The sequence below is a fragment of the Microcebus murinus genome, chromosome 10, assembly GCF_040939455.1.
Source record: "Microcebus murinus isolate Inina chromosome 10, M.murinus_Inina_mat1.0, whole genome shotgun sequence".
Classification (NCBI taxonomy): domain Eukaryota; kingdom Metazoa; phylum Chordata; class Mammalia; order Primates; family Cheirogaleidae; genus Microcebus; species Microcebus murinus.
The window spans coordinates 48,366,664-48,378,761 of NC_134113.1; the positions used below are offsets into that span (position 1 = coordinate 48,366,664).

At 35.7% G+C, this 12,098-nt stretch overlaps 1 protein-coding gene and 1 pseudogene across 3 annotated transcripts in view; both read right to left on the reverse strand.

Annotated features, from left to right (window-relative positions):
* YAF2 (YY1 associated factor 2) overlaps positions 1 to 12,098 on the reverse strand; it is an 82,930-nt gene that overhangs the window by 49,970 nt on the left and 20,862 nt on the right. Inside the window, exon 3 of one of the 3 annotated variants that reach the window (XM_012745594.2) lies at positions 5,648 to 5,719. The exons of 1 other annotated variant lie outside the window; for it this stretch is intronic. In XM_012745594.2, the coding sequence (XP_012601048.1) occupies positions 5,648 to 5,719 (72 nt within the window). Of the gene's footprint in view, positions 1 to 5,647; positions 5,781 to 12,098 lie in introns of all 3 variants that reach the window. One more of the 3 variants, XM_076007191.1, reaches the window with a different exon arrangement.
* LOC142873361 (POU domain, class 5, transcription factor 1-like) lies at positions 90 to 5,449 on the reverse strand (annotated as a pseudogene).

Sequence of the window (12,098 nt, forward strand, 5' to 3'; positions counted from 1 at the left end):
AAATAGAAAGAAATTAATTGGCCAACTGATATATATATAAAAAATTAGCCGGGCATGGTGGCGCATGCCTGTAGTCCCAGCTACCCGGGAGGCTGAGGCAGAAGGATCACTTGAGCCCAGGAGTTTGAGGTTGCTGTGAGCTAGGCTGACGCCACGGCACTCACTCTAGCCTGGGCAACAAAGCGAGACTCTGTCTCAAAAAAAAAAAAAAAAAAAAAAAAACATTATGCTAAGTGAAAGAAACCTAGTACAAAAGGTGACATGTTATATGATTCCACCTATGTCCAGAACATGCAAATCTATAGAAATAGATTAGTAGCTACCTAAGGCAGGAAGGTTTGGGGGAGATGAAAATGTTCTAAAATTGACTGTGATAATCACTGCACAACTCTGTAAAAGCACTAAAACCTACTAAACTACACATTTTAACTGGGTAAATGGTATGGTATGTGAATTGGATCTCAGTGAAGTAAGCTCTTTCTTTCTTTCTCTCTTTGTATTTATTTATTTGAGACAGTGTCCCAGTGTTGCCTAGGCTAGAGCGCAGTGGTACAATAGCAGCTCACTATAACCTCCAACTCCTGAGCTCAAGCAATACTCCTGCCTCAGCCTCCAGAGTAGCTCCCACTATAGGTCTGTGTTGCCATGCACAGCTAATTTTTTAAATTTTTTGTAGAGACTAGTGCTTGCTATGTTGCCTGGGCTGGTATTAAACTCCTGGCCACAAGTGATTCTTCCACTTCCACCTCCAATAAAGTTATTTTTTTTAAAAAATCTTTTCCTCTTGGGGAAATTTACTACAGCTTCAATTTTTTGTAATTTTTAAAATCATTACTGTATTTGTAGTTAAATCCCATTTTAAGACTTTACTATTTGTGTCATCTGGGTTTGTCTGTTTTTCTACTGTGTCCCAGACTTCTTTAAGAACAAAGTGATGACTGATGTAAGGATGAAAATCAAGAGCATCACTGATCTTCACCTTCCTTTCAACTAGCTCTCCCAAAACTCCCTACCCCCACCCTTTGTGTTCCCAATTCCTTCCTTAGTGATTGAAGAACTTAATCCCAAAAGCCCTGGTACAAAACTTCAGGTTCTCCTTCCCTTGCTTCTCCCCTTTCCATGCACCCCCATTCCTAGAAGGGCAGGCACCTCAGTTTGAATGCATGGAGAGCACAGAGTGGTGACAGAGACAGAGGGAAAGGCTTCCCTCTGGGGGAAAGGGACAGAAGAGTACAGTGTGGTGAAGTGAGGGATCCCATAGCCTGGGGTACTGAAATGGGGTCCCAGGGCCATAGGAAAGAACACTGGTCCCCCTGAGAAAGGAGACCCAGCACCCTCAAATTCCTCCCATTGTGAACAGCGACTGCTTGATCACTTGCCCTTTTGGCGCCAGGTACAGAACCACACTCGCACCGCATGCTCCAGCCCAAGCTGTTGGGAGATGTGGCTGATCTGCTGCAGTGTGGGTTTCGGACACTGCAAGAACAAGTTCTTCAGGTTACTTCTCATTCAGTTCTCGATACTTGTTCTCTTTCTCTTTCCAGCCTGCAGGAGGGTCTCTGCTTTGCTTATCTCCTGAAGATTTTCATCACTGTCAGCTTCCTCCAGCCACTTCTGCAGCGGGGGCCAGCTTACACATGTTCTTGAAACAGCTGCAGAGCCTCAAAACGGCAGATGGATGTTTAGCTAAACACCCTCCCAAAGAGAAGCCCCAGGGTGAACCCCACATCAGCCTGGGTATCCTCTTCTGCTTAAGGAGCTAGGCAAACTGCTTGAGTTCTTTCTGCAGAGCTTTGATGTTCTGGAACTCTTAGGTGTTTTGCACCAGATTCTCCTTCTCCAGCTACATGGCACCAGATGGGGGCACAGTGCAGGACTTGGGAGAGGCCACCTCAGAGTTGCTCTGCAGTCCGGCTCCTGCCTCACCCTTGGGCTGAGAGGTCTTCAGGCCACCATGGGGTCCAACCATGGGGTAGAAAGGTGCCCTATGCCAGGGGCCTGGTGAAATCCACCTGGTTTTTGGGGATGAGTAAAACTGATTGGAAAAACTAGCTTTGATTTGATTGATCATTATATTGTTTTTATTGTTGCTGATTATTTTCTAATTCAAATGCTATTTTTATTATTATTATTTCCTCTTTCTTTGGTTTTATTATTTTCTTTTGGTTTAGTTTTTTGAGTTGAATAGCTAACTCATTTATTTTCAATCTTTCAATCTAATACATGCATTTAAGGTTATAAATTTATCCCTAAGTACCATTTTCCTTGTATCCCTCAAGTTATGATACAATTCTTTTGTTGTGATTCACTTCTAATTATTTTATAATTTCTACTTTAATTCTTGAAAATTCTTAATCATTTTTTAATATGGCTTCTCCACCATCCTCTATATTTATCTTCTGAAACTCCATTTATACATATGTTGGAACTTCTCAATCTACTCTCTAAGACATCAGCTTTTCTTTCATACTTTTCATCTATCTCCCTGTGCTGTTATGGCAGAGTTTTCCATTCTATCTTCAAATTAATAACTTCTCTCTTCAGCTGTGTCTAATCTGCTATTCTGTCCATTTATTGAGTTATTTAATAATTAGTTATGTTTTTCATTTTCAAGATTTCAACTGGAGGCCAGGTGCAGTGGTTCATGCTTATAATCGTAGCACTTTGGAAGGCAAAGGCAGGAGAATCACTTGAGGCCAGGAGTTCCAGACCAACCCAGGCAACATAGTGAGACCCCCCCCCATCTCTTAAAAAAAAAATTGTTTTTTTTTAATTAGCTGGGTGTGGTAACACACGCCTGTAGTCCCAGCTACTCATTAGGCTGAGTCAGGAGCACTGCTTGAGCCCAGGAGTTCAAGGCTGCAGTGAGCTCTAATTGTGCCATTGTATTCCAGCCTGGGAGACAGAGTGAGACCCTGCCCCTACACCAGAAAAAAGATTCCATTGGTCACTTTACACATTTATATACATATTTATTGCTTCTTAAATCATTGTTCTTGTTAAACTATAATGAAATAGGCTCTTAATTTTAAAAAGGAAATAGATGCATTTTAATCTAAAATACTTTTAGGTAAAATGTTCTTTGAAAAGTTCTCCATTATAAAGCTCTTATTTAATAACAAAAAAATTATTTCTTAAGAGCTCTCTTGGCTGTTATTCTGCCAAATGTTATCTCCCACTGTGCCTACCTGTATCAAGGCATGAAAGAACAAGTTCTATTATTTCCATTTTAGAATGACAGAAACTGAAGCACAATGAAGTTCTTTTTAAAATATTTTCTCCCCAACTTCTTTTTTTAATTTCAAAGTCACAGAAAAGTTCAAAGTACAACGAATATCTACATACCTGTCACCTAGATTCAAAATCATTAAAATTTAACATTTTTGTCTTATCGCTATTTTTTTCTCTCTGCATGTGCATATACGCACCACACCCAAATATCCACACACTTTTTTTCTAAACCATTCCTGAACCTATCATGATACTTACATATTTTGGTATATTTCTCCAAAAAATAAAAACATTGTCAATATAACCATATTATTATCACACCAAAGAAAACTATGAGATTGAATAGAATCTTACAGAGACATTCAATAGCAGATTCAAAACTAGTATGTAAGTCATTTAAATGTTCTTTATCTCAGCTTGTCTTATGATAGAACCTAAACTGGTCCTCTGGTAATTACTGAGAAATGATACTCAATCTGTCAAAGAGCATTTCCTTCCTTCAATGACCTTCAAATAAGATTTACTTTACTGCTCCATCTGATAGGTATTATTAAAAACAAGCATTTCTGAAACCAAGCAATAATCTTCTAACATATTCAAACCTCAAAATTAAGTATTCTGAATTTCCAGTTTGTTTTCTAATATTATATAGCAGTCGTAAGTAAAGTCACTCTCTAACGCTTTCAAAACTATACATTCTCTTTACTATGTGCCACAGGAGAAATTAATGTTATGCTAAACAATTAGAATTTCACTGTAGCAGTTTTTAAAGGAAAAAATTTGCTGTTTTTAAGAAAAAATACAGTACAAATAGGATTGATGAGGCAAATGAACCTGTTTTGTACATGAAAAAACTATTATTAAGTATATTCATGAATCTACACAGAAAAATCATTTTTCAGTGGGTACAATTTAATCTTATTCACTGATATTATTAAGAACTAGGAAAGATAAAAAACTATAAAATTTTACCCCTGTTCTCAAAGAACATACAACCAAATTTAAATTTTATATTAAAAACAAAATAGTAATACAACCTGAAGCTAATATTTAAGGGCTGAACTATGTCATATAGAATAACTATAACCACAGAAGGTTTAAGATCAATCTATAGCCAAATACTAGCTAATAAAAGTATTAACTATGCAAGGTACTGTACTAAGTATATTCCATGAATTAATACAATCTTACAGAATCCCACATTTCCACTAAGGAAAACATAGGTAACAAAGATGCTAACATAAAAGGATCGATACAAGAAGTGAGACTTGCCTCAACTTTCAAGTACAGAAAAGCAGAATGGAGAAAGCCATTTGAAGAAAATGGAAAAGCATAAATCAAGCATAAATATGACAACTACCTGGGTTGACACCTGAAGAAATTAAGCCTGGATAAATAGGATGGGATTGGTTTATGAGGCCTTAAGCACCCAGCAAATGGATGAAAATTTTATAAAACAGTTATGGCAGAGCACCACTACAGGCTCTATGTGCTACAAATGCCATTTTAGAAATAACAACCTGGTAATAATGCAGAATGAGTAAGAGAGAAATGAAAAGCAAGAAACTCTAACACTGACATGCCAACTCAATAAATTATGTGGTACCTGAGGAACTAGAGAGCTCAAACTGAACCAATTCTGCCACACTTCACATCAATAAGCTCTTTATTTAAGAATAAGTGATAAATATAATTCCAATATACTCTAAATTATTTTTCAAATATACTTTCAATGAAGTTAAAAGATACACTGAAAACTATGTCACTAAAAAGTGCTAGTCAATAAATATAAAACTATTCTTGCTGTTCAGTACCAGCGTGCCAAAAGAACTTCAAATTTGGCATGTGTATAAATTTTACAGTACAAGTATTTACTTCACTAAAAGCAACATTGTTAATAAAGAAATTTATAAGAGAATGCAACATAAAGCTTTTCTATATTGCTTTAATACTATTACATTATTTATCAAAAGCCAGGAAACACATAATTTGTTAGAAAAAACTATTATGTAAATAATACTTAACATTAATGTCATACTTTTTATTCATATACCCTTTAATAGTTCTGTATTTACTGTCCACACCATAACTTCCATAATCCATATCAAACATATAAAGTTGTTCCCCAAACAACTTCCTTTCTTTGTAACTAAACAAACTCCTTCTCAGGAGAAGAAATTTGAGGAAAAAAAAATCTCAAGTCTGTGAAAACTAGATTACTTACCAGTAACTTGAGTTATCCTATTGGGTCTTTTCCCTCACAGATCCACCTCTCTTGCCCTTCTGTCCAGCATGAGAATCTTCCTGACGGGCATCCACTGGAACTGAGGGGGCATGCAGTACACACGTATATGTAAGAAAGTTGGGGGAGGGGATTTGGGAGATGCTAGAGACATGCTTCAGTGCACTTGCTTACCTTCCTGAAATTGGAAATTTCAACGGTTCCTTGGTCCTCGAGGCATTCACAATAACTTCAAAGAATGTGGATCTGTGGAGATTACCCAATAGGAGAACTCCAGTTACTGGTAAGTGATCCAGCTTTTTCTTCTCTATCAGAATAAGAAGATTATTTAATTTTATTTGAGATTATTATTACATGTAGAACTACAGGGGAAAGGGTTGTAAATTCACCAAATAACTACATATGAAGACACCAAAGTAAATAACAAAAAAATTTGCTAACCATATGTTAACAGAAACTTATGACTTTAGCAGAAACACAAAGAAAATGATTTGTATAGTTTCATTTTAAATGTCTACTATAATGGCAGCTATATTTTAATATATAAAAATATGAGCTATCAGACTATTCTATTTCAATGAAACACCATTGTTACTTTTTAATATTAGTATAAGAATAATTAGTTGATCAAAATACGCTATATTTTCTTTTTCTTTTTAGAGAAGGGGTCTCTCTGTTGCCTAGGCTGGACTCAAACTCCTGAACTCAAGCAATCCTCCACCTCAGCCTCCTCAGTAGCTGGGACTACAGATGTACACCATGGGTACCTGGATTGTGCCACTTCTTAACCAGCCATTGTTATTAACATTCACTTCATTTAAGTATAGAAGCCACCACTGTAGATTAACAGTCTACTGTAATTTAGATAAAAAGCATCAATACAATTCCTATTTATCACTCAATAAGTCTTTAAAAAACCATTTGTCACTTATTAACAAACTACACAAAATAAGCCAGTTGCTAATAAATAATAATGCTGCTTTTAATTTAAATACTTGTACAAAAGAAAGCAGTATCGTAAATTTTGATAAACTTTTAAAATAGTTGCCTAATAACGGACGTATCATTTTTTTAAAAAATACTATTTCTAATTAAAAGAAAGAAAAGCCCTTAACAGAATTTTATCCTCAAGCTCACATAAAAATATTCTATTACCTTTAAGTCAATACATATTAATCAATGCATATAAATCATGCTCATTTTGAAGACAGCAGTGATGTCTTCGAACCCTGGCACCTACAATAGTAGGTATTAGATATAGATAAGTTTCAACACCCCTTTTACCATTATGCTGCTAATTAATCACCCTCTACCTTCAAGAAACTTATGGTTTCAACATACTTCATTCTATGGAAACAAATTAAAGGAAGTGTATAGCTTTTCCTTTAAGAGTCAATAAGATAGGCCTGGGATGGTGGCTCATGCCTGTAATCCTAAACACTCTGGGAGGCCGAGGCAGGCAGATTGCTAGAGGTCCGGAGTTCGAAACCAGCCTGAGCAAGAGCGAGACCCCGTCTCTACTATAAATAGAAAGAAATTAATTGGCCAACTAAAAATATATACAAAAAATTAGCCAGGTATGGTAGTACATGCCTGTAGTGCATGCCTGTAGTGCTAGCTACTCGGTAGGCTGAGGCAGGAGGATCGCTTGAGCCCAGGAGTTTGAGGCTGCTATGAGTTAGGCTGACGCCACGGCACTCTAGCCCGGGCAACAGAGTAAGCCTGTCTCAAAAAAAAAAGAGTCAATAGGATAAAATGGTCTATAGAATCATTATTCTACAAAAAGAAATTCAAAATGTAATTCTAATGAAAATCTTATATTTCAATCTTCTTATAAGAGATTTGTATTTAGTAAAGGCTAACAAAACATCTGTCAAGATTTTTGCTAGATTCCTACTTAATTTTAAGATACAAATTGCCTTGGGTAAATTATATCCATTTCTCTGTAAGTCTGAGTTTTAAAGTATAATAGTAAGAAATGTGTTAGTTTTTAAATGACCCATTCACACAAGGGTAAGGTACTACACAGACCTCCATTTCTTATTGTAATATAGAGATAAATATCAAAAAAGGGTCATCTAGTTAACTTTTCTAGTTTATTACATTCTTAGTTAACTTCTAGTCACTGAAGCATAAGTACAAGGCACAAAGGTCTTACACATTTATAGTAATAAAATCAATACAGGAGCAGTAATCTAAATATTTTACCCTAATAGTATAAGTATAAAAGATGACATTAAGAATTAAATTATTGTTTCCAATTTTATTTATAGTAAATGCAGTCTCAATTTAGTCTTGATTTTATAAAGTTAAAATAGAATCAATTAAAATATCTTGAAAATATTTTAAAATAACCTAGAGGCTGGCACTAGGCTACATTTTGTTATCATTCCATAAACTCAACTAAGATGGATTTTATCAGAATAACTTAGAAAAGAAATTCCAGAGATTAGGGTGTTCTATTCAAAAGTATTTTATGTGAGCTCTAATAATTATAATGCTCATTCACAAAAAGTCACTCCTTAGTAATCAAGAACTGCATCAAGGCCGGGTGTGGTGGCTCACGCCTGTAATCCTAGCTCTCTGGGAGGCCGAGGCAGGCGTATTGCTTGAGGTCAGGAGTTCTAAACCAGCCTGAGCAAGAGCGAGACTCTGTCTCTACTATAAATAGAAAGAAATTAATTGGCCAACTAACATATATATATATATAAAAAAAAAAAATTAGCTGAGCATGGTGGCGCATGCCTATAGTCCCAGCTACTCGGAGGCTGAGGCAGGAGGATTGCTTGAGCCCAGGAGTTTGAGGTTGCTGTGAGCTAGGCTGATGCCGCGGCACTCACTCTAGCCTGGGCAACAAAGTGAGACTCTGTCTCAAAAAAAAAAAAAAAAAAAAGAACTGCATCAAACATTTCACTAAGGAAAAGCTACTCCATAAAATCAATCTGAACATATGAAAAAACTGCTTAGAATAAAAGGTGGTAGCTAATTTTCACTTCCATTACTAATCCCTGGTTTGGACATTATATTCTGGCTACAAACTTAAATTAAAATTGGTTTTGATGATTCCAGATATGTTATTTTCTATTTTTTAATTAAGATTTAAAATTCTAATGTTAGGTATCATGGTTGTGGAAATTTGTTCTTCTTGTAACAGTGTAATAAATTTTAACATTACATACATATTCACATATATTTAAGTGACATTAATGGTTCATATGTAAAATATTATATATGTATTATATGCATATAATACATATATCAATATGTATATACACAGATATATAAACTTGAGTTGAACTTCAATTAACCAAACTAAGGTCAAAAGTGAATTATCAACTTACCTATTAAGTAATGTTATTTACAGAAACTGTCTTCTTTTTTCTTCCTTAAACAGCTCATCACATAGTCTAGGTAAAGTATAGAATCTTGAATTATCTGGATTTTCCTGGCTAGACCCTCCCTGACACTATCTTCCAAAGTGGAAAAGCTGTACAAAGCACAGCAGTTAGAAACTGGTATTTCATCTTTCTTTCTTCCTTTTCCTTTTCTCTTTCTTTCTTCCTTTTTATTTTTTTTTACAAATTTGACAGAAATTTGTTGAGTTTACTGTGCCTTATTAATCTCTTTTTCAGTCCCAGGGTATAATTATACTTCCCTCAGGGTCCCCAAATTATAAATACCATATCATTTCCTAATCAAAATTTTCTTTTTGCTCAGTTTTATCCACAACTTCTCCCTACAATAACCCAGAGAAACAAACAAGAACAGTTCTGTTTTCTGTTAACCCAAATTAGTCTAAAATCAAGAACAACTACGCTCACTTGTAAAATCAGGTAATAACAGAACTTACTTCATAAGGTAATTGTAATAAGAAGTAAATTAAGGTAGAATAAAGCACTTGGAAACAACACCGAGAATCCAGCCATCTATCAAACTATTTAATATTAACATAACCACCCAGAAAAGAATTATTTTCAAAGGACTTTGTACATCTTTAGTGGAATTTAATCTAAGGACTAAAAGAACAATTAAAAAATTCTAAACTTTACTCAGGTTTATTTATAGTAATATCTGTAATATTATTTTGAAACTATATTCTTCATATTGAAGATAAAGAAAATAAGTAACTTATGTAAATGACATTAGGAATCATGGTTTGCAGCAGAAAAGAACTACAAGGACACATTAATGTTAAAATTGAATTGCAATACCACTAAACACTCAGGATTTTTTAAAAATACATAGGATTTGGAATAGTTAATGAAATATTCTATACAGTAGTTACAAAGTAAACCACCACCATTTTCACACCAATATAATCTGTTAATACCACAAAATAAGGCATTATAACTAGATTTACTTTAGTAAATGAAGCAACTTAGACTTTAAAAGTTGTCAGAAACATTACACAAAGTTGTTTGCCATGCTGCAATGCCTGACTTTGATAGCTAGAATCTTAGAAATGCAACTGCTGACAAACTCTAAAATGAAAATATGAGAAAAACAGTATACACTCATGTTCTTTTTTTTTGAGACAAAGTCTCACTTTGTTGCCCAGGCTAGAGTGAGTGCCCTGGCGTCAGACTAGCTCACAGCAACCTCAAACTCCTGGGCTCAAGCAATCCTGCTGCCTCAGCCTCCCGAGTAGCTGGGACTACAGGCATGCGCCACCATGCCCGGCTAATTTTTTCTATATATATTAGTTGGCCAATTAATTTCTTTCTATTTATAGTAGAGATGGGCTTCACTCTTGCTCAAGCTGGTTTCGAACTCCTGACCTCAAACGATCCACCCGCCTCAGCCTCCCAGAGCACCAGGATTACAGGCGTGAGCCACCACACCGGCCTATTCATGTACTTGAATGACATTTGACGGTCAACAAATTTATATTCAAATGGTTGTGAAAGCTGAAGGTAAAGGATGCTAAGCAGGTAAGCTCTAGTTCCCTAGAATCCCTGCTCTAGTCAGAACAGCTCCCCTTTTATCTATTTACATTTTGGGTTTCCCCCATAAGCTTCCCTTTCTACAACAACAAAAAAGTTTGAAAGACTAGTGTGGTGGGCAAACTCTAAAATGGTCCATGATGATCCCACCTCCTGGTATTCAGGGACTTGTATAATCTCCTCCCCCTGATTACAGGCTGGATTTAGTGACTCAGTGCTAAGGCAGAAGTAATGTAATGCAATATCACTTCCAAAAGAAGGTTATAAAAAGACTATGGCTTCCATTTTAGGGGCTTTCTCTCGTTGTCTTTCAGAGATCTCGCTTTGGGGCAAGCAAGCTGCCATGTTCTGAGCGGCCCTATAGAAAAGGCCTGGGGGCAAACAACTGCTATCACTAAACAAGAACCAGAGGCCTGGCGCCTGACAACAGCCATGTGAGTAACTTGGAAGCAGGTGTTCTAAGGCCTGCTGACAACCATATGAGTGAGCTTCCAAGTGGCTCCTCCCTCAGTTGAGTCCTAAAATGACTGCAGCTCTGGCTGATACTTTGCAGCCTTGTGAGTGAAAAGATGAGAAAAAGAACAAAATTATAATATTAAAATTAATCTGACCAGATTCTGAAGCCCTGCATTAGTTTTCAAATCAATTCTTAACAACCATCACTAAAGTACGAGTATATATTTTCTATGTATAACTGATTTTATAAAACAATGGCAAACTTTTCCAACATAATAAATTTCAATATAGTCTCAAACCAATAGTTATAGTTACAAAGCAACTTAAGAGTGGCTCTGAATGTCCCATTTTCCTTGCTTTGAAGGGAAAGTTACTCCTTTTTTATTTCCAATGAATAAATAACTTTTAAATAGCAATTCTTGTTACATTTCACCATGCTCACACAAATATCCTACTTTAAAATATTAATTTCATTGTCACCTTCAAAGTACATATGAAACTGTAAGTACTGAAATGCCACACTTTTAAATGTCTTCATTGCATGTATATTAATGACCTTTGTCCTGGAAAAATAATTTCATGGAAAAATAAATCAAGGTATCAATAACAGTACACTACAAACTCATTCTTGTTGCGTTAATCTCAAAATATTAATGCCCCATTATCTTTCACCTAAGTAAAGGAATAGCCTAACTAGTCTTTCTGTTTCTACTCTTACATCCTGCCATTCCATTCTCATTACAGCAGCCACATAGCACTTCCATACTTAAACCTATGCAATGACTTCTCATTACACTTCTAATAAAATCTAAATGTCTTATCATTTATGACTAAATCGTGATCTGGGTACTTGTATACTTCTCCAGCTTCACCTGATACCACTTGCATCACCACATGCTAGTCTTTGCTCCACGTCCTATGGAAAGAACTTTAAACTTGTTAACCATAACTCTTTCACGAATACCTCCTCTCATCCTCCAGCTTTAACCTTAAATGCCACCACTTAGATAAGCCTCCCCTGTCTACCAATTTCAAACAATTGCCCTTGTTACCACGATTTGCAATGATTTAACTTGTATTCTTTGTTTTGAAACTTAAATTCCAGAGGGTAAGAATGTGTCCAGTTTCCTTTGTAACTCCATTACCTAGCCCAGCATCTGCCTCACAGCAGCATTTAAATGTTTGTTTAATGAGTCAAGTATTTTTGAAATTTGAAAGCCACTCAC